Genomic DNA, 22,222 nt, shown 5'->3' with positions numbered 1-22,222 from the left:
TCAGATGGGAAGAGCTGGGCTGTGGCAGTTGCAGCAGCGGCTGCAACAGCAGCAGTGCCCTGTTCTCGTAATTCACTACCATCTGCTTCTCCCAGCCAGAATCCGTAGCTATTTTTCCCTCCCAGATGGTTAAAAACATGCCCTGATTTTTGTCTTCCATGCAGTATTTTATTTCTGATAGTTCTAGACTGACCTCGGCTGCAGTTCAGCAAAAGAAATGCATAGCAGTCCCACTTTTCTCCAACTCCAGCTCCATGTGTTAGATATTTTCTTCCAACACTTACTGATAAAAATGGATGTGGCCTCTCTCTCTCCCCTTCTCTCTCTTTTTCTCTGTCTCTCTCTCTCTCTCTCTTTCCCACTGGATGTGTGCATACATGTGAACCAGGGCAAGAAACAAAAAAGCTGATGCTTGGAACAGATTAGTTTGCATTACACAGCTGACAGGCTTTCTTGGAGAAGGCCAGATACTGGGGATTCAGCATTTCCCCTTCACCAGTGATTGATTGTCTCTGCGTCTTGGGGGGATTAGAATTCTGCATTTTGAGTCACTATTGGCAGGTCCAAAAGTCATAAAGATGCACCTGTGACATGAAATCAGGCCTAAGAGAACTTATCCTTTCCTTCCTTGGCTTCGTAAATGTGCCTTTTTCATCTGGGTTGCTGGCTACTTTATTTAAGACATACAGGGATTGTAGCCTTTTTCATCCCAAAGCACTTGATAAAGTGCTTTAAAAGAGGTAAATACAGTGTTTCGCCAGGCTGGATGGATGAACACAGATTAAATCCGGCACTCACGTGGCCAAGACTACAAACCTCCCGTTAACCGCCACTGTCTTCCAACAACTCTTCTGACAATGTTTTTGTGTTCTTTCTGCCATACAAAATATTTTTAGATCGGTATTAACCTCTCTGTGCTCATGTGGGTGGACGCATGTGTGTGTACATTATTACCCTTGGTATTAACAACTGCAAAATGCGCCTGCTTAGCATTCACTTTATAAAGAGCAGAAATTACTGAACACCAATGAGCTCTGTGCTGAACACAGGACAGGCTGTGTACCTACAAGGAATGAGGAATCCCAGCTACAAGGAATATGTAATCTTGTGTTCATGTCATTGCTTTTAAAATGTAAGAATAAGGTTACAGTCTATTTCTCTTTTAAAGGCCCATTTCAGTTCCTCTACAATTTTGTATGGTGAAATGTGTTTGGCTTGAAAAAGATCAGGCTGACTCTGAAAGCAAGGGAGAATATTTGTGAAATACCTAAAGGAGAGCTTATAAAACCACATTGGAGCAGTAGTTTATTAAAGATTTAACCCCTTTGACATTTTCCTTTTTGTTTACCATTTGTTCACATCCCTCTAGCTCACAAATATGCTGTTTATTGTCCTTCAGATTTTCTGTATCATTAATTCTGGCTTGAGGCTCCAGCAACAGCTGTATTTGAAGAAACTAGATTATAATGGAGAGAAATTATTAATGATTTTGTTGATGCCCTCTACCTTTCTTATTGATTTCACTGGAGACCATCAGCTTGATCATATTCCCATGGAGCTCAATTGGGAAGGGGGCATATGTCTGAATGTCATGATCCCCTGAAGCTTAGCTGTGTGTGCTAAGGGCACAGGAGGAGTCCTCTCCTGCCTGGGGTGAGTAAGCCACCCCTGCTCCCAACACCCCGCTTTCCAGCCTGGCAGAGTGAGATTGCATCATGTGTACTGGCTACAGTTTATATGGCAGAAAAATTTGTTTTAAACAAGATAACCCAATTATCTGCATCCTTTCATTTAAGTGGGAGGCTACATTTGCAGCTATAAGATAATGATTCCAGGCTCGGCTTTGCAGATGCGAGTTTCTCTACCTCATTACAGACAGGGCTGGTTCCAGGCACAAGCAAAGCTGTTGGCTGCCAAAGGTGGGAGCCTGCCAGGGGCAACCAGCACTCTGGTTTGCCTGGGCTGGATGAGATGGAGATGGCTGTAGCTGCAGCAGGCACAAGACCACTGTCCAGCCTTTCCCCGAGCTGTGCGGTATCAAGAAAAAAAGGAGAAAACACACCCCAGGAGAGACTAAGAGAAAACATAGCCCAGGAGGGACCCACTCTGTGGCTGCCACACAGCAGAATTTTGCCTGCCCAATGGTGAAGAGAAAATCCTTGAGCTGCAAAATTAAATTTTGCCTGCCCTGCTGATAAGCCTTGAGCCAACTCTGATCGTGGAGGTATCTTCACCTCCTTCTATTTTGACTACAGAGAGAGGCTTATTGAAAAGTTGATTTTGATCCCTGTTAGGGAAAAAAAAAAAAGGAAGAGAAAGGCAATAAAATTCCTCTTTCTTCAAGATTTTAGATTTAAGTTTCACTGACAATACAATATTTTCAGAAACTGTTCAGTTACTTGAGGAGGAATATTTTGAATCTAAAATAATTTACATTACCTCCATTTCAATATGTTTGCAGCACCTGCCACTTTTTTTGTGACCCTCTCCGAGTCCAACATAAACATGTTATCCTGCAAAGTCTCAAATAAAGGTAGGTTAGTCACTGCTTCTGCAAGAAGCAATTTACTAAATCAGGGATGATAAATGTAGAACTGCAGTTTGAAAATGAAATGTGATTCTCCACCAAGACAAGCAAGGAAAAAAAAAGTGCTAATATGAGACATTTCTATTGGTAATTTCTTGATCTTCCAATGCTCCTTTTCCAGAGAGACAGGCATCTCTTGGTTCCAGTAAATTATTCTTTCTCAGGCATCTTCCATCAAAACGTCTGCTGTTTTCAGGGTCTCAGAGGTACTACATCCAGACATGGTGAGTAAAGAAGAGTATTTAACATGAGATACCTCATATGGGACGTTTAGAGCAGGGCTGATCTGTTAGCCCCTGTCAGCTGAGGTGCTCAAACTCCATGCTATCCTCAGGAGCCGGTATGCCCAGGGCAGCTGGGCTGGCTCCTCAGGCAGAAGGAGGTGCATTTCCCCCCCGTCCCCCCTCACCTTCCTATCAGCCCTTGCAAGCGCAGGGCCATAAGGGAAGTCTGGCAGGGTGCGAAGCGAGTGATGTGGTGCCAAAAGGTGGGATGGAGAAAAGTAAGAGCAGACTGGGCAGAAAGAAGAGGCAGAGATGCCAGGGTCCTGGGGAGCTTTCCTCCCCACCCCGAGCCTCAGCCCTGGGGGAGCCTCAGCAGTGGGGAGGTGGGTGACCCTGGCAGGAGCAGCTCTGCCACACCCGCATCGCGTCCCCAGGCACACCCAGTGATGCCGCAGCAGTGCCAGCCCAGGACCATCAGTGCCTGCCCCAGTGATGCCGCAGCAGTGCCAGCTTACATCCTGGCTTTCCCCCAAGTTTGTGCTGTCAACTTGCCTCCACCATCTTTCCAGCAGTCCTTGCTTCTCTTCCCATGCTTCAAGCTGCCACAGTGTCACTCTTTCATCCCATCTCCCCTGAATTCCCGAGTCAGTCCTGCCCTGGCTTCCCACCGGCTGCTCCCTCTCTCCTGGATCTTGCTGGTTCCCCCAGTCCGTCCTGAAGCTGAGTGGAGAGGTAGCTCATGTCTCCCTCAGTCCTGATGCCAGAGACCAGAAAAAATCAGAGGGGGAAAATCAGAGGCATTTATTTGTCTGTGCCAGTGTCACATGCCATGAAACCTTCCAGCTAGTCAGATATTGTGGTTTACCTGCAAATCTGAGGGCTACTGAACAGCTGTAAATCTGATCCCAAATGCATATTGTTCCTTAAGAATACCGGTTTTTGCATCCTGATGGAATATGGCACTGCTCTGTGTGAAATACAAATGAAAGGTTTATTATTGGCTTCTCAGAAATCAGGACTGGAGGTTGTTCCTCACAATGCACTCTGATTAGAACACAAGGTCAGACCAGCAGTGTTTCCTTCTGTCTCCATAATCTATGAATGATTTGATCCATATAAAGATGACGCTATTTTCCACTAATTTTCCTGCTTGACTTTGCTAATACGGAAGTCTGCTCCTGTTATTCAAAACCCTGATCTGGTTTTCCTGGGGAAGTTTGGGTGCCGGGTTTGGTTTAGCAGGGAGAACCACTTCACCCTCCACCGGAGTGCAGCCACCTGGGGAGCTGCATGGAGAAACTTCTTTGGCAACCCATGGGGTCAGTGTGCAACGCTCAGGACATGAGGGGACGAGTATGAAAATACCGCAGTGCCTGGTGAGCCCCCAGAGGGAGGTTGCAACAGAGGGGATTACATTTTCAAGCTTTAAGAAACATGCCGCCTATACAATAGGTAAGCCAAACCCTATGTTGACTCCAATGGCCCTGTATTTGTCTTTACCATAGGCTGACTCTCTGTTATATTCTTTGCTCTCTGTGAGATACTGAGCAATGGTGTGTGGTAGAGCTGGATGCTCCCAACATGTTCATGGCTCTGTGCAAGGTCACCTGTCAGGCACACGTGCCCAGCACATCACTGTGGAAGCGGTAATAGCCACAGCCGTCACAGTCCCTGGGCCTAGTATCAGGCTAGCATGATTAGCTCTTTTTCTCTTTCTTCTGAGGACTAGATGTAACACAGAAATCAATCAAACTTCAACTTCTGTCAGCCTATAAAGGGTGGAGGAGGCGGAGGTTCCCAGCAGGTCGTGTGATCTGTCGTTTCTTCTCTGGGCTGAAAGACAGGGAGAGGAGAAATATCTTTGCTCCACATTCCCCATAACTTTCTTGGCATGATGAGCCAGCAACCTAATAAGCAAGTAATTATACATGGGAATCCACAGTTCAGTGGCAATGTTGGCTGTCTGCAGCCACAGAGAATCGAGGGAAGAAAGGACTCCGTTACAGCTATGCTCGTGTCTCTGCCTCGCTGTCTGAACGTGGGTGAGTCACACCTCGACTTTGTGTTTCATCCCCCCGCCTCGCGCAGGGGAGCGCTCCCTCACGCTCACCTTTGATCAGGGGGGCAATCCACGACCGAGGCGGCTGTGCCAGCAAAACCCACCTGTGTGCGCGTGGATTCGTTTGCTGCTTTGCTTGGGAGCAGCGGAGAGGTGGGTGACCCTGGCAGGAGCAGCTGTGCCACACCCGCATCGCATCCCCAGGCAGCCCCAGCTTTTCTGAAATGGTTAGAGCAACTCAAAAGGAAAACACCTTGGTAAATGCAGTAGGTGTTTCTATAATTTCCTCCCAATAGGGTTTTTCTGTTAATTTCTTGTATGTACCATCTCATGTTACTTAGTTTTACAGTAATGGCCTTTCTAACTCTGCTTTGCCAGAGAACTGTGTTATAAATAGTCATGGTAAATTGAAACAGTCTTTCACCGTAGGTTTTCTAAAATGGATCGAGTTATAGAGGAAAGACAAGGACGTCGCTGTGCCTTGCGGATGTGAGTATATTTAAGCACAGAGGCAACAGGGAATTGTGGTTCAGATCCACCCCAAAGGTAAGGAGGGAGCAGCAGCCCTTGGTGTGGTGTTGTGTTTTAAAGCATCCTTTCAGTGGGCACAGTTCCAAATGTTTTCTTTCCTTTGCACATTGCTTTTGCAACTTCTGGATTTGAGCAAAGAACTGTTTAAGATATTTTGACTTGAACGAGCACTTTGTTAAAAATGTAGCTGTAGTGTGTCACTGGACAGGAAGGGAAAGAATATGTGTGTATATGTACATACAGGTTCATGCAAAGACAAAAATGACTGGATTCTTGTGCCAAGAGTGCTCCAGCAGTGGTCAACGACACCTGAAAATGAAAAGGCAATAGTAACTTGTAAGAGTACCTCATAGACTACACATAGCATCCAACAAGGAAACAACTGTGCATCAGCCGTGGAGTTTTCATGCTCAAACTCACTTAGAGGCACCAAGCCTTGTGGGCTAGTTTGGCACCATAAGCTAGACTTGGGTCCAGAGACGAAAATGGCTTTTGGATTAAGTCAGAGGGGCCAATTATTCTTGCTTTTTTGTGTTCCACATTTCTCTTGATGCTTGGACTTCAGGCATCCAAGTTTCCTTAAAGGCATACAGGGTCAAAACACTGAGATGAAATAGAGTATACGCAAGTGATGCCTGTCCAGAGACTGCTGTGGAACATTTATGAGGGCTGAGAGACACTGACTCCTTGCAGGTGAGCTCAGAGAGTCCTCCCTCATGAGGGTAAGACTTGCAGCACTCTATCCCTTCAGACCTCACCAGCTTACAGACCCAAAGCAGGGAAGGTCAGTGGCACTGAGACATGTGTTGCCCAGTGAGGTGGCTCTTTGCCTTCTCTCCTTAAGCCTGGAAACCCTCTGATGGATTCACCTGAGACCCTGGGCTATAGGTATGAGCAGAACAAGGTGTGACAGTGAAACAGGCCATAAAAGTTAATTTGAATTAAAACACAAGTGTCCACATCCAGCTTCGAGTACCTCCGGAGGAGATAGTTGCATGGAGGCCACTATATTTCCAACAAGAGCTCTGGCCCCAGGATTTCCAAAACCCAGGTTGAAGCCGTGCGTATTTACAATTCTCCTGGAAGGAGTCTGGGCTGAGGAAAGACGGGTCAGGCTGGGAGAGTGGGCTTGTGGTAGTGAAGGGAAACAGCGATCAGTTGGAGAGCTGCCAAAAAGCGAGCAGGAGGAAGCATCCACCAGGAACTGGGCTGACTCAGATATCTCCAGCCAGAACAGCCAGTGATGCCCAGGTAAGTTGAAGACTGCATGCCCATTCTCCTGGGTGAAGCCCATATCGGTAATTGCCCAAGTTGATTATATGGTGGCAGTGCACATAACCTCCCGACAGCTTTGGATTTCTGTTTTTTTTTGTTGTCATGTTGCAGTGAAAGGCTGGTGGAGAGCTGCACCACTGACGAACAATGTACGGTTCCCCAGAAAACAGTGGGGCTGCTTCAGGCATTGAATTGCATGCTCTTGTCTGCAGCCTGCCTGTTGAATCTTTCTGCAACCATTTCTCCCACCTCTTGTGGTCTGGGATCCATAGTCAGGGCAGATTCTGGCAGAAAAATAGTTTTCTCTGCACCTTCCTTTTTACATCCAAAACACAGATGTCTTTGTCTGGGGACAAACACGGACTGAGGAATTTCTTGTGTTTAACTGTAAGTCAATGTATTGATAATGGATTGGCTTCCCTTGCAAGGATCCCCCCCAAAAATAGTGTAGCCACTGGGCTATCAAAGTGAGGAGGTACCAGCTGGGGTGTTTTCTCACCAACAAGTGGTCTCAGGGCATGTGAGCCCACCACCTCATCCGAGCGCTCCCACAAAAGTGACTCTGCAGGATGGCCACCTCATCATGTCAGGCTATGGGAGACATAACGTGCTGTCTGTGGTCAAAGGCTGTCTCCACCAAGGCCTAAACAGCAAGGTCCCATCTGAGAGTTGTCCTACGTAGATTTTACTTTACCTCATGTCAATCAATCATCTCCATGCTGTGAGTGATGTTTAAAAGCTTTCATGGGAAATTCAAGTTGCACAGCCTCCTGAGAGTGCTGACAACTGGTTCAAACACAAGCCTCTGGCTGAAGGCATCTGCTTCAGGAGTAGCTCCTTTACCCTCCCCAGCACCACCACCTCCACCACAGAGTGGAGACCACCTGCCTGGCACTGACAGGATCCACAATAGATGCACCCTGTGCTGGCAGTGGCAGAGAGCATGAACAGGGGAGAATCACGCCCAAACGCTTTGTATCTGCTCTCTGCGAAAAAGCATCCCTCTCCAGTGCACTCCCGGAGATGCATGCTAGGAGAGGGGGGCTGAGGCAATGCAAGAAAGTGGAAGAAAGAGGGAACAAGTTCCTTTGACCAGCACCAGATTGACATTTTTTCAACTCACTTTTTACACATGAAAGGGAAGGTGGGAAAGAAGAAGAAAGCATGAATGCAGGAGAAGGAAGCAGAGAGGAAAAAAAGATCAAATAAAGGGTGAAACAGGAAAAAGATGCTCCCAGTGATGCTGAGACACTTGTCTGTGCCCCTATACCAGCCCCAATCTGTCCTAAAGCAGAAGAGCAAAAAACCAGCAGGATCTCTGGCAAACTAGGTATATAGGCTAAAAAGCATAGAGATTGGTAGAAAATGTTGAGTTAAAAGCCTGTGGGTTTAGTGCACAGGAAGCGGGCTGGGGGGTGATGTGCACGCGTGTGAGCACTTCAGCTGAGGAAAGAAGAGTGGCCACACATAGAGATCAGAGGGACAACGGCTTGCAATGGCTTTCACATAAGCCTTAACCAGGAAACAGAAGCCTGTCAAAGTATAATCGGGTAAAAGCGGGAATAGCAAAATCCGTTACAATAGCAACTAGGTGCCAGAAATCCCAGCATGGCCCTGGGACTGGCTGCATCAGGGAAGTGCAGGGAGGAAGGGTGGTAAAGCCCAGGCGGGATGAATACCTTGGGTGAGGAATAGAGATGAACTCTCTCTTCATCACTCCTTTCAGTACCAAACACTCTGTGATGAGAACTAATCAAAAAAGCAGAGAATACACAACAGGCTCAGAGGTACTACTAGGGCTGTAAAATGCATCTGGGAAGCAAGAGAACACAGCATAGGTGTATTCCCTGGAGTGCAGATAAGGAGAACTGAGGACAGCAAAGCAGAGCCTTTGGGATTTATAGCCCTATCTTGACACACTTCATACTGGAAGCAGGAGATACCCAGGAGGATCTGGGCCAGGAGCAACACCAGCCTAGTGTTAAGGATGATGAGAAGCACTGCTCTAGGCTAGGGGGATTTTTTTCCTCAAAAAAATTATGATTCCAGCACTTCAGAATGACGAACTAGCATTTTTTAATTTTTTTTTTTTTACAGTTTTCCTGTGAAGACCAGCTAAACAGGAAGAAAACAGACAGTGGACAGTTTGCATCCTGTCATTGCAGCTTCAGCCGTGCTTTCCCATCTTCCAGTAATTCGTGCTTGGCAGAGTCCTTGGTGCTGTTGCCCCTCTTTATAGTGATCTGACGGAGCTCCCCCTTCACCCACACGCTGGCATTTCCCTGCCTTTCCCAGTTCCCCCTCTTTGTCTCTCTTGCTGCCCCATCTTGCTGCCTCAGGTCAGACCCTTGCCCCTCCGTTGCGCTGTCGCAGAGCCCGCCCCAGCTCAGCCCAGCATCGAAGCACTGCAGGAGCAACCCTGCGCGCTCTGCTCCTCGACACAGACCTGTGCTGCAGTCAGAATTCCTGTGTTTTCCCATCTCCCTGCTAATATCCCCGCTGCAGTGCTAGAGGGTCCTTTGGCTTTCCCCTTCTCAGCTCTCACCTCTCACAGCATTTGGAGCCAACCTGGCTTTGCCCATTGCCCTGTTGTGTTCCTTTTCCCTATTTATTTTCTATTTCTCCTCCCTTTTAGTAAGCCATAGCAAGGGAAATGCTGCAGCAAAGCTTCCAGCTGGTCTGCACTCACTTCCATGCATGTGTGTAGGGAGGGAGGGGAGGAAGAGATCAAACTTTAGGGATCCTGGAGACATTCTTGCATGTGGTGTAAAGAAGAAAATGAGCAGGAAAGAGGTGACAAAAATGTCAGGCCATGAGCTGAAGAGATCACTGGGGCCCATAGATAGCTGCATCATCCCTGAAAAGATATAAATGACAGCCGGCACCAGACAATAGCATGAAAACATTGACACAAAGAGAATTAATGTTCTTGCGACTGGACCTTGGCCTCACGCAGTTCTTCAATCGTCTCTTGCCTGGTGATGTTGAGCTACATATGATTTGCTCTCTTTGAGCACCACATCTGTCCCAGAGACTGTCTACCTCTTAACGTAGCTGTGAAATATAGGTGATGTAGTATGTACAAATATTTCAAAGAGACAGGACTAGTTTGACAAGTGAGGTCTTGAGAAGGGACCGGAGACACTGACTCCCAGCTGGAAAGACAGGACAAATACGTTCTGCAGAAACAGTCTGGGGGGAGGAAAGACATCCCTCATCTTTGCTTTTTGACAGGTAGAATGACTACAGGGTATGGTTGCCTTATGACAAGTAGATTGCTCCGCGAGTGTGCATGGGAGCCCTGGCTTGCTGTCACCCATTGGACACACCACAGTTACGAATGTTACGATTTATTAGGCCCCAACCAATAATTATTAATTACCTTACTTAGCGAATGCAGTTATGTACTTGGTTTTTTGGAAGTATTTTTTCCACTCAGAATGTCCATGGACAGATGACAGCTCTTTCTAATTACTTATTATCTAATTATTTTCCCTCTAATTCAACGGACTGCTCACAATAAAATCTCACTTCGTGTTTTTGTACTGTTCCCTAACTGGATGAGTTCAAAGGTAGTTCTGGCACAAATACTTTTATTTGCTAAGAGAAAGCTGGGTTATTTCACATACTTTGGCAGTTTACTTTGAAATTCATTTTTCACAAGCATTTGTGCCAGCGAAACATGAGCATGTGCACTGAATCTTAAGATAAAAAGGAGTGTAGAGCACACATTTGGGGGATTTTTTTTTTTTTACTCATTATCCAGATACACAACTCCTACTCGTTCAAACTCCTAGGCACTATTGCACGATCTAATGAGAATCCCTGGGGGAAAAAAAAAAAAAAAATAGTGGAAAGGCTATGAAAATACCCCATAAATATTCTTATTTCAAAATTATGAATAGAAAAAACAAGAGTTATGTCTCCATGGGGTTTTTTTTTATCACCATGAAGCTTCCTGGATCTGTAAACATCTCTTCATCTCGTTTCCTTGTGTTGCTTTCAGGCTGCTTCACGCAGATGGCGGGCAATTTCACTTGGTCTCATCACCGCCGGCTCCTGCTTCTCCCAGTGCACAGGGCTGCTCCGCCAGTCCTCCCAGTGCTGGCTGCCCCCTTCCACCTGCCCGCCCTTCGGCAGGGCTGCCACCACCCACCGCGGGAAGGATTAAATCCTCGGAGAAGGGTTTATTGGGTCAAAAAATAAACTCGCTCACCTCAGGTGCTAGCGCAAGTGCCCCACTCCATGCTGTCATCCTCGGAAAGGACACCTCAGAGCGCGAAGCCCACAGTTTCTTTGGCAAATGTTCCCTTAGCTCGGTTATAGGAAAAAGAAAAAAGGAAAAAAGAAAGAATACAAAGGGAAAAAAAAAGAAAAGAAAAAAGAAAAACCAGCCCCAAAGCCGTTTTATACCGGCGACACCGAGACAAGAGAGGGAAGGGGGTCCGTGGGAATCCACCCGTCACACCGCTCCCCCCTGCCATTTACGATAAGAATAACTGCTTACTAATTAGAGGCTGTATCTATTAATTGCTGGCTTGTTAGAGCACGACGGAGCAGCCAGCCGCTCTCCGGACTGCATCTCTCAATGTTTTTTGTCTCTCTCTGATTTTTTTCCCAAAGACATGTCTACCCGGGAGTGGGCTGCTCGCACGGCGGCCCGGAGCCCGTCCGCTTTCCCTTCGGCTGCGGCCCCTCCCGCAGAGTGGGGCCGCCGAGCCCACGCGTGGCCGAGCAGCGGGGTCGCGCAGGGACCGGCCCCGGGGAAGGGGCGGAGGGGACGCGGTGCCGGTAAGGGACCCGGGCTCGTCAGCCCGGCCCCGGGAGCCTCGGCGGGGCCAGCTCCTCCCGGGGAAGCTCTGCGTTACGGTCTGGGCTCGATGCCACGGGCCGGGGCCGGGCACGGGTGGGCTCGCCAGCTCTGGAGCCCCGTGGGGCGAGGGGGTCGGCTCCCCCGAAGCAGCGTTTCTCCCCCTAGCAAAGCAGCCGGGGACAGGGATGGCAAAGCAAGGCTCCGCGCTGGCGCAGCCCCCCCGGTGCCGGTGGCGATGCCCGGGGGAGGGGCCGCGCAGCACCTCGTCCCTCCTCCCGGCCGGAGGTCTGGCCCCGGGCCCTGTGCGAGGGGACACGCACCGCTCCCCCGCTCCGGCAGAGCCCGGGGCCGGCAGCCCCACCGCCGACCCCCACAGCCACGCAGAGTCGTCGCCCCCGCCCCACCGGAGCCCCCCACCCCCAAGCAGCACGCACAAGGCAGCCCCGCCAGCCTGCAGCCTACCTTGGGGGGAGGGGGGGGAAAACTTTGCTGGCACCGGTCAGCGCCGGCACAGGAGACACAGCATCACCCCCCGGCAACCTGCGCTGCCGCCCGGCTTTTCGCCTCTCAGGTCCCACCCGCGAGAAGCCGACCTTGCCGCGACAGTCCCGAGGATGGAGGGACCCCGGGCTGACGGCAGATCCCTCCGCCCGAAGCAAGTCCCCCTTTTCTCCCCGGCGCTGCTGTGCTGTCTCTGCCGGGGCCGAGGGGAGGCTCGCAGAACTGGGCGGGAGGCAGGGCTCTTCCGAGCACGGCCGCTTTAATTGGCTCCTTTTTCTTTTTTTTTTTTTTTTTTTTTTTTTGGTAAACCGAAGGGTAATGAAATGGTGAAGAGGGGAGGGGAAAAACCTGGAAAGCCAAAGGGGAAGAAAACAGCGCACCGGCGGGGGGGGGTGGGGTGTGAGGCTGCCCCGGGCCAGCCCGACGCGGTGCCCCCGCACGCCCCGTCGGAGGTCGGCGGAGCGGGGCCGAGAGCCCCCGGGACCAGAGGGGGAGCGGGGACGCTCCCGGCAACTTTTGCGGGTGCTTTCGGCCCTTCAGGAAAAAAGCGGTCGGTCAGGGACCTGCCAAGCGGTTTCCAGCCGGCGTCTGATAGGAGGAACGCAACTTTCTCCGGCTTCTCGTCCCTCCTCGTCGGCTCCCTTCCAGCTGCAGCCCCTGGTAGTTCCCGCCGGGACTCCAGCAGCCGTCGAGGGAGAGCGGCAGAGACATCTCTGCAGCTGCAAAACATCTGGGAGGCGGGCGGAGCAGGCAGGCAGCGGAGACGAAGCACCCGCCCGAGCCCGGCACCCAGCATCGGGGAAAGTTTTGAAGGGAGAAGGACCTGGCAGGCCGGGCAGAAGGCGAGGAGAGCTGGGCTGAGCTGGGCTGCAGACGGGGCGAGGGTGCGTGGTCTATGTGCTCCTCGTTTGCTTCTCCCTTCAGGCTGGCTGGGACGATGCAGTGCAGCTGGGGGAGCTCTTGGGAGCCGCTTTAAAAAAAAAAAAAAAAAAAAAAAAAAAAAAAGAAAAAAAAAAGAGACCTTCCTGGATTTGATTAATTGCCACAATCCCCTCCCCAGAAGATCTGGAAAAGAGGCGAGAGAATCACCTATCCCTCCCTCCGCCTTTCAGCAGCTGGCTCCTACTCCCCCCTCGCTTCTCCCCCCCCCCCCCCCCCCCCCATTTTTCTCCACCTCCTTCTCCTTTCGCTCCTGGGGCTGCGGCCAGAGCCTCGCCGGGAGGAGGGAGGGCGAGGACTCTCCCAAGTTGGCCCCAGTTGGCGGGACTCGGGGCAGCGCTCAGCGGCTGCTGCGGAACAAAGCAACCCCCCAAAACCCCCCTTCCCGCAGGGGCCGTGAGCAGCGCTGGGCTGGCCCCGGCACGGCCCCCCCGGGCTGGCCGTTCCCCGTAGCCCGGGTGCGGGCGCGGCTGCCCGTTCTCCTGGGGATCTTCGAGCAACCTGGCAAGGGGCAGTGGGAAGCAGCGCTCCGCTTTCCTCCCCTCCCTGCCTGCTTCCCTCGCTCTCTGCCTCCTTTCCCCACCCCCCCTATTTTTTTTGTTTTTTTTTCTTTTTAAATTTTCCTCCCCAGGCCGCCCTGGTGTCGGGGGTCCCTTCCTCCCCCCCGGGGGCACCGGTGCCCGGAGCGGAGCGCATGGGGCGGCGTTTCGGGAGGCTCTCGCCGGCTCCCCGCTCCCCCGCCGGATGCTGCCTGGGCTGTTTTGGCTGCTTTTCTTCGCCGACGATGAAGGCTCTGCCTTGAAGATGGAGATGATCTGGTTTTTATTCCTGTCTCTGGTGCCGGTGTACAGCAGAGGACAAGGGGTTTACGGTAAGAGACGTTGTGGCGGTCACTGTTTTGGGGGGGGGGGGGGGGCGCAGACGGCGGCGGTGGGATCAAAGTTAAAAAGCACCTGCAGGAGAAAGTAACCGACGCCGGCGGAGCTGGTCGCAGCCCGAGCGGGGGGAAGATTGATGCGGCAGCGGGGCTCCCAGCGCCTCCAGCTACTTCGTAATTCCTCGCCGTAACCCCCGGCCGCCTCCGATTTACGAGCCCGGGGACCGCCGGGCCGGCCGCGCCCGGAGCCGGGAGGAGCGAGCGCTGCCGCGGGGAGAGACCCCGGCCCTGCCTCCCCTCCTCCCCCCCCGGCGTGGGGACGCTCATCGCTGAGTTGGGGGCTCTTTGGGGCGGGTGGGGACGGAGCATCCTCGGAGGACGAGGGGAGGGCGGCCGCCGGGGCCCGGCCGGGATCCGTGCCGGGGGGGGGCCGGGGCTCTCCCGTTCTGCCGGGGCACCCCGGCTCCCCCCGCACCCCCCGCCAGGGCGAGCCCCGCCGGGCTCCCTTCCCTCCCGGGGGGGCGAGGCTGCTTTTGCACCGTGTTGAAGTTCGCTGCCGGTTTTCCTCTCAAGACCAAGGAGATGGGTGGGGGGTGGCCTCTGGCAGAGCTAATCTTGAGCTGCTCGTTTGGTTTTTTTTTTCTCTTTTTTTATTATTATTATTTTTGCAGTTAGGTTGCTTATTTCCCCTCCTTGTTTGCAGGCAGGGTGGCAGATGGCAAGCTCGGGTGTCCCCCCGAGACGTCTGGCTCCCGCAGCCCCCCAGCTTCCGAGGGCAGGGGAGAGGGGACAGCGGCTGGGGATGGCACCCCGTGACCCCGCCGAGCGCAGGTCCTGGCTTGAGAGAACAGCCAGGGTTCCCTTTCGCCAGCCGCGCAGCCCCCCTTTCCCTCTCGCAGCCCTCTCTTAATTCTTGCTTTACAAGATCTGCATTTCCAGTACACTGGGGGAAAAATAAATAAAAGCAACCCACAAGACTTGCCTCTCACAACAAGCTGGCTTTATCTTGGCTTACAACTCAGTTGTGCGTCGCTGTAAAGTCCTCCTGGAAGGCATGCCTCTGCCTCTAACGAGCCAAGCTCTCTGAGCTCGGAAGAGAGACCCCAGTGAGAGAATCCAGCCCCCCCGCTCCCCCTTTTTTAACAGCGCGCAGCCAGTCTCTTGTGTGAGCTCTGGCAAAGATCGGTTCAGTCTCACTGACTACGGGTAAGTCTTTGTAGGTCACTTTTTAATGATGTATTTCTTAAATGGAAACAATTCCTCCTTTCTCCTTGAGGGCTGGGATGTTAATTTGAGTTTGGGTCCGTTCTGTAAAATAACAATTTTAAATAGAGGGTGTTTAGCTTCCTTTCTTTTTTTCTTTCTTTCTCCCAGTACGTGTGTTTTCTCCCAGTCTGCACGTTCAGAGCAAAACCATAGGACCCCCCGAAGGCTGGAAAGATGAGGAGTAGAATGAGTTTGTGTCACAGAAACCCCGTCTGGGCAGGTTACTTCAACCTTTCAAACAAGTAATCTGCTTCTAGCTGAACTTTTAAAATTTTGTTTTAGTGTCCTTGCTGCCGAGTAACTATCACTTGCTGTAGAACGGCCTCTCTGCTCAGGATACTAGCAATAGGGAGAGAGCTTAAAACTGGTTTTTCTTAAATGTGCCGTGGAAGGTTGCCTGCTGTATTTTTTCATTCACTTCAGTGAACTTGCATTTGATAGAGTTGTTGCTAAATTAGATCTTTAGAATAACTTACTGGTGTTCTTGTCTTTTTCTCTCAGAGAGATTGGAGAAGCTGTGTACAAAAGAAAGCACAGATATAGACATGCACTAAAATGAAGGCATCCTTTTAAGCCAAAATGGTACACTACTTCTATCTATTCTCTTACTTAACTACACAAAGGAGAAATCCAGCCTCTTCCCTCCTCTCCCCTCCCCTACCTCTTCAAACTATCTGTCGAGACCATCAGGAGCCTTAATACGCAGCTGTCTCTGAGTGCAGCCCAGGGCAGTGTCTCGTGGAAATAGCACACCGCAAACTTCTATGGTGACTAATAGTTTTCATATTGTCTTTCTCAGTCCTGCCTTCAACCCACTGCCCTGCACTGATTTCATGCCTTGTGCAGCCAGCACCGTTTGTCTGGGTATGAGATTGCTGTTACTGATGGCTCTAGCAGAGCTGGATGGATATTGTTATGGATAAATGAGGCAGGATTAGAAACTAGTCCTACTGGCCCCCTCCACTTCAGTTTGTCCTAAACGTTAGTCTCTGGCCACAGCTTTAATCTGTACTTGAGCGTTCTGTGTTGTGAATGCTGGTCTCATGTAGCACTTACTGTAGAAATTATGGGAACTCAAGTATCATGTTTCTGATCTGTTTTTCTGCTGTTGAATATTTATTTGTGGCGATGGAGATGGAGAGAGGCATCTATATGCGTCTATAAATATATTTTACTTTAGTAAATCTGCTGAGATTAAATCAGATTAAATGAGATAAAGTATGCATGTGATGTACCCTTTAAATAATACACCCACATGGATGCGCACAAAAGACCTCTGTCTAGGAGAGCGGACTTGTTGGAGAGTTTTATTGAGATGAATGGTATAAATAAAATGTCTGTAAGGGGGGTTCTGGGAAAAGAGCATTTGCAATGGAGGTGCAATTTAATTAGGAGTCAAGGTGCTTTTAGCCTGCTACCTGAAGAGGCTTGTTATATTAATTGGCATTTGTTGTAATGACTGAAGTGTGTCTGAAACCCTCTTCTCATTAGCTGATCCCATCCTTTAAACCTTGTTTGTTGCAGTAGGACAAGGCTGGCCTGATAAGGAAGGCAGTTCAGCAGACTGCCAAAAGGTAACTTTTATTAGCCTTTTGTGGTACCCCATTTCCCAAACTGCATGTGGCTTTCAGTCCTGGTGCGCTAATGCTGCTGGTTGAGACGAGGAGCAAGCTGTAATACATCTATAGGAAATGTCAGAATTTGGGGGCAGGGAGGAAGAGGTAAGGAGAAAAGGGAGTTGCCCTCCCAGGCTTGGAGATACCAACACTTAAGAGCTGTAAATTAGACTGATAGGGGAGAACAGGGAGTGTTTCCACAGGGAATAGTATGCCTCTAGCTTCCTAGTCGGCCTTGCAGACTTCGGGACTTGCGTAGCTCTGGTTCAGAGTGCGCACAGGGCTGCTGCTTTGCTTACTCCATGTGCAGCACGTACTTAACGTTTCTGAGTTGTCTTGCAACTAGTACAGTCCGGCTGATCTGCAGCAGCCTCTCAGGCTGAATAAGAGTGGGATATCTTGTTCTCTGCCTTTCACAATTCACCTGCAGAAAAGGCATTTCAGGAATGGTCATCACAGTGTGTGATGAGGGGCTACAGCAAGGTGATGGAAAGGGAATTAAAGGAAGGTTTAGGCTGGGCAGAAGGGAAAGCTGCCTGGCACGGTGATTTGAGGGGCTGGATGGGCTGCACCACTTCAGGCACTCGAATCCGGTGCGGGTGAAGCACTTGTGATACACAGTAGTCCTGCTCTGGCCTCTGAGGTGGGGAATAAATGACCCAGTAAAGCTCTCTCTTTAAAGAGACCCCATCACACTGAATCACCCGTGAGATGCCACTACAAGCAGCCAAAAGATCAAGCGGAAGAATGTTTTCTTGCGTCTGCAGTGGAGGAGTGGTAAAACATATCCTGGGTTTAGGCCATAAACATCTGCCCTTTTTCATTTCACGTACCCGTGGCATGATTTGCTTCCTGCTCTTTTTACCTGAAAAGTAAAAGCCTCTTTTCCTGGAGTTTTCAGTGCAGGATGCCTCACACCCTCTTGCAACCTGTGCGTGCACCTGTCCTTTGCTGCTGGTTTCTGGGGGCACAGACACACTCCGATGTTAACCTTGAGCCTGGTGACCTGGATCAGTCCCTCTCCCCTGTGTCTGCCTAGAGCTGTTTTGCCAGCGGGAACAGAAGTCCAGACACAGAGCTCTTCAGCTATCCTGCCGTTATCCCTGTGCCCTCAGAGACGGGTGAGCGGATCGCTGGCTGAAGTAGCAGTGGAGCTGGCTCCTGTGAAGCACTTCTTGGCTGATACTGTTTGGAAAATGCAATTTATGAGCACAGTGATCCTCCAAACTGTATATATGTGTGTATGTGTATATAAATTTTTGTGTGTGCGTACATATATATACACGCATGTGCACACATCCTTTGTGCTTAGCCATTTCTCCTTGTTGTCCAGACATTAAATCTATGGTGGCTTAGGTTGTAGCCTTTTGGTTAGAGGAATGAGTTTTGTAACTAGAGGGCTATAGAAATAGTCTTGCTAAGGACTGGTTCGGTCCAAGGTTTGCATAGTTCTTTAGCAGCTCTTTGAGGTCAAGGCATTAAATCTGTCCAGCCCTGGGCTTCAGCGTGCATTGCTGTTCTCCCGCTGCAGCGTGTCAGCTTCACCCTCCTGTGACACCAGAGCCTCTGTTTTTAGGTCAGGTCAATAGCTTCACACACCAGATAAGCCCTCAGTTGGCTTTAATATGCAGTACTAGAAAACTGACATTATCCTCTTGACAGGTTGTTTGCAACTTGCTGGTAGAAGTCAAAATATTTCACTATAGGTGTCATCAGAAACCACCATCCTATGCTAATTTTTGTGGGAACATGAAGACAGATGTTGAATAATTTGACATGAGCAGCATAGCTTTTAAAATTATCACCGTGTCAGGTTTGCACTGGATTTTTTTGAAATATATATATGTATTTCGGATGAGTTTGAGAGAGGGAAGGGAGATATAGTAAGTGGCTCCTGATAAGCGGAAGATGCAGCAGAAGATGGCCTTGGAGCTTCCGTAGTCAGACAGCAATTCAGTAGTGTCAGTAAGGGACACTGCTGCTGGGGCTGCTCTTGTTTTTAAGTAACAAGATAAAGTGACTTCCATACTTGTAACTCGGAGATCTTGTGACGCTTCTCGTCAACCAGAAGCCCTACTGTTTTGCGCGTGTTTTGACTGGAGTTTGTGCTATTCTGCTTTCCTGAGTAGTGCAGTTTCAGGCTGCTAATCCCTCCCTCCGCACATACCAAGCTCTCTTGGTTCATTAAGCATAGTCTGTGCCTAAAAGTCTTGCCTGTGCAGCTACGGCTTGTTACAAGGAGGGCAAAGTTGGGGGGGGCTGGGGAAAATTGCACTGCGATCGAAGCCAATGTGCTGGCAAAAAAAATAGAGACACGTATTTCCACTAGTGAAAAATGCTTGGAGTGGAGGGTGTTTCGTACTCCGTTTGTGGAAATGGCCTGAACCCTACCTGCAAAAGGTTTCTTTAGTCAGCGTAAGGCAAGTTCACAGTCAACTGGTTTGCCTGTGTAGCTCTGGAGAGACGGTTCACTGGTGAAGTACTCATCAGGGTAGGTGAGACGTTGGTATTTTTTGTGCAGAGGTGTTGCTGTGTTGTGTCCTCAGAGGGGGCTGTACTTTGCTGTGAGGAAGATGAGCCTCCCAGACAAGAGACAGTGGAAAATGTGCTCAGAGATGCTGTAGGTGCCTGCATCTGGTAAAAAACCGTTGATTTCTTTAAGCTATACCTGGTAGCTCAGGTCTTATGTAGACTGAAACTATTAAGAAAACTTTTGAGACCGTTTCTGCTCTCAAGCAGTTGAGGTGAATGCATCAGGTGCCCGTGTCCCAGTCACCTTTGGCTGGTCACAAGCTGCTGGTGTTGCACGGGTTTAAAATCAGCAGGGGAAAACGTGCCAGTGTTCCCCCAGGCTTGTGGAGGGACAGGGAGGGACAGGGCGCTGACACTGCACAGCAGAATGCGGACTTGGCAGGGACACCAGGATCCACCAGAGAGAGCGACGTGCTGCGTAGGGGTGGGAGAGGAGGGTGTGCATGCTTTGCATCTCTGTGCCCATGTTCAGCTGGTGAGAGCTCCACTCTGTTAGGATCCAAAGTACCTACTTTGGACAGAGAAAAGCTTTCATCTGCCCTCTATTTGGGGGAAGGGGTTGAATGAATAACAGAGGCTTGTTTTTTATAGCACTTGCTTAGTTTTTAAAGGAAGAAATTGGATGTGTGATAACCGATGAAGCTGACCATCAAAAGTGCTGCATTATAGAACCAGGAAAGGGAGAATCCCGGGCACCGGCTGACCTTGGCTCCACAAAAGTTAAGGCAGAGCAGGGCCGGTACCAACAGGTTGGCTGGGACAGGGCTCGCTGGGAGGCAGAGAGTGTTCGTGCCTGGCGTCGGGCGCTCCTTGGAGCCAAGGCTTCCTCACCTCTGCCCAGGGAGAGCGGGACTCCGGCTTCCTCCCCCTCCCCACCCCAGCTGCCCCTCCAGCTGTGGCTGGGGAGCACATCTGGGCGGCGGGGGGGGAGGCACATCTGGGCGGCGGGGCCGTGCCGCTCCGCCGCTGCCCGGCAGAGGGAGGCGTTGCATCGCCCGGGGTCTGGGGGGTGCGGAACGGGGACCTGGGGTTTGGGGGGGCCGGGACTTTCCCAGGGCAGGCCCCGTGGAAGCCGTGATGCCGCTTGGCGAGGGCCCGTCTCCCGCGCCGGACACGCGTGGGCCGCGCTTGCGGTGCGTCCCGGGAGCGACGGGCGGGCTGAGCGCCGGGTCACGCCCGGGGGCTGCTCGTCCTCTCCGCTCCCACCTTGGCGGGCTTGGGGAATCCCCCCCCGCCCGTCTTACCGGGGACTCGTCCCGGATTCCTTCAGTGCTGGCTGCTGGCGTGCTGCTTTGCATCTCTCTCTGGTTTGTTTTAGGGTCTGAAGCTCTGTCACATTGTACCCGAGCATTTTATAATCCCTCCCCGCCCCCGTTAATACTCCTGCGGAGTGGGACAGTGCTATTCTTTCAGGAGCATCTTCTATGTTTCCTGTAAAAGATCGTACGATGAAGTCAGTGCAGGCCTCTCAAATCCTGAAGTAGCTTTTCAACCCTAGTCTCCATGTCTTTTTTACTGACATACCCGCGTGGTTGTGTTTTGGAGATATTAATTTTATTGCTGTTGTTTGTTTGGGGTTTTGTTTGGGTTTTGGGTTAAAAAAAAAAAGGGAGGGTTAAAGTAATCTGAACAGGTATGAGGGAAGAGGGACCCTCATGCATGGCCTTGCTCTGGCAGGAGAAGATGACACCAAGGTGGTGGCTGGCTGTTGGGGTCTGTAATGCCTTCAGGTGAGGGCATTAGTGTTGTGGTGTATCTCCATGGCTCGGGAGCCAGCGGAGCTGAGGGTGCCACAGCAGAGGTATTTGACTGATGCTCGTGCTTTGGCTCTTGGGAAAACATGACTTAGGGGCCCTGGCTTAGTGCAGCATTATCTTCTGAGCATTGTGGCTGCCGACAGAGAGCTCTTTGCACCAGCACGTTGGCCAGGCTGTATCCCAGATCAGCTTCTGGCTACTAATACCTTCAGTTTTAATGCCTGAATACTCTGGTCCATAGCTGGCAAAGGGAGATGCCTGAAGTTAACCAGGGAACTAGAGAGAGACAGCTGAATGTAAATTATTACTTCTTTAAATTTTCTACTTGTTGTTCTAGACTAGGCGATATGATTACTCCCGCATATGCTTGTATGACTGTATTCCCAAAATCTACAGAGAGCTTGATGGTCTAGTAGTGTTTAAAATCCTCTGAGAAGGATGTTCCCTCTGTGTGCTTCTGTAAAGCGCTCTGGGTTCTTAGTCTTGTGTTAGTAATGATCAGCAGCGTGGATGTGGTTGTACATTTCAGTGGTTGGAACGATGGCAGGATAGCCCTCTGGGGACAGCCATGGTGCTGGAGTGGCCTGGTGATTCAGAGTCACCAGCACTGCTCTGTGCTGGGCTGCAGACCTGCAGGGAGAGGGTGCAGAAAGGTGGTAAGCAAGGTTCTCAAGCACCTTTTATCAATCTGGCCAGTCTCTCGCTTTCCTGTTGTTCCTTTCACTTGTGCTGCAAGTCGCTTGGGGATGTGGGCTGCTATCCTTTTGCTTTAGCTTTCATAAGGGAGGTATCACTGATGTAACTAAAGATCTACTTTATTGTGATGTCCTGGCTTGTGGTTTCTCTGCGCTGCGAGCTGTAGTGTAGGACAAACGGTGCGCAGATACTTCTGCTGGGTTCATGTAAAAGGAAGTAATGGCAGGGTGAGGATAGCAGTTGACAAAGTTGCAGTAAGAACAGCAGTTTCTGAAGAAAAATTAGCAAATGTTGCCTAAAGATCTACTGGCATAACATTGAAAGCTAAAGTCAAGCTGTGAGAAAGGCTTTAGGATGTCTGCAGGTGGACATTTAATACAAGAGTAGCTGCTTGCTGTTGCTACTCCTGTTTCAGAAGGAAATGGTCCTTCACTAATTGGCGTAAATTGTTTTAAGATAAATGTGGATGGGAATCTTGTGCATCTCTTATGTGCCTTTGTGATGAAATAAAAAGGAAAAACAAAGATGTGATTCAGGCAGATGTTTGAG

At 50.4% G+C, this 22,222-nt stretch overlaps 1 protein-coding gene and 1 long non-coding RNA gene across 5 annotated transcripts in view; one reads left to right on the top strand and one right to left on the bottom strand.

Annotated features, from left to right (window-relative positions):
• Positions 1 to 3,627: 3,627 nt before the first annotated feature.
• LOC142365165 (uncharacterized) lies at positions 3,628 to 12,224 on the bottom strand. The gene is made up of 3 exons (XR_012766392.1): positions 11,952 to 12,224; positions 10,893 to 10,991; positions 3,628 to 4,644 (listed from the first exon to the last, which is right to left on the bottom strand). It is a non-coding gene; the product is annotated as an uncharacterized LOC142365165 (long non-coding RNA).
• A 965-nt stretch (positions 12,225 to 13,189) lies between these two features.
• The window catches only part of MDGA1 (MAM domain containing glycosylphosphatidylinositol anchor 1), a 145,971-nt gene continuing 136,938 nt past the window's right edge, over positions 13,190 to 22,222 (top strand). For all 4 annotated transcript variants that reach the window (XM_075445710.1, XM_075445701.1, XM_075445691.1 and 1 more), the window contains exon 1: positions 13,190 to 13,800. In XM_075445710.1, coding sequence (XP_075301825.1) covers positions 13,674 to 13,800 — 127 coding nt within the window. In that variant the 5' untranslated portion in view covers positions 13,190 to 13,673. The remainder of the gene's footprint in view (positions 13,801 to 22,222) is intronic.

The sequence above is a fragment of the Opisthocomus hoazin genome, chromosome 2 (assembly GCF_030867145.1).
Source record: "Opisthocomus hoazin isolate bOpiHoa1 chromosome 2, bOpiHoa1.hap1, whole genome shotgun sequence".
Lineage (NCBI taxonomy): Eukaryota > Metazoa > Chordata > Aves > Opisthocomiformes > Opisthocomidae > Opisthocomus > Opisthocomus hoazin.
The sequence above is the reverse complement of the archived record's forward strand: the minus strand, read 5'-3'. Positions and strand labels throughout refer to the sequence as shown.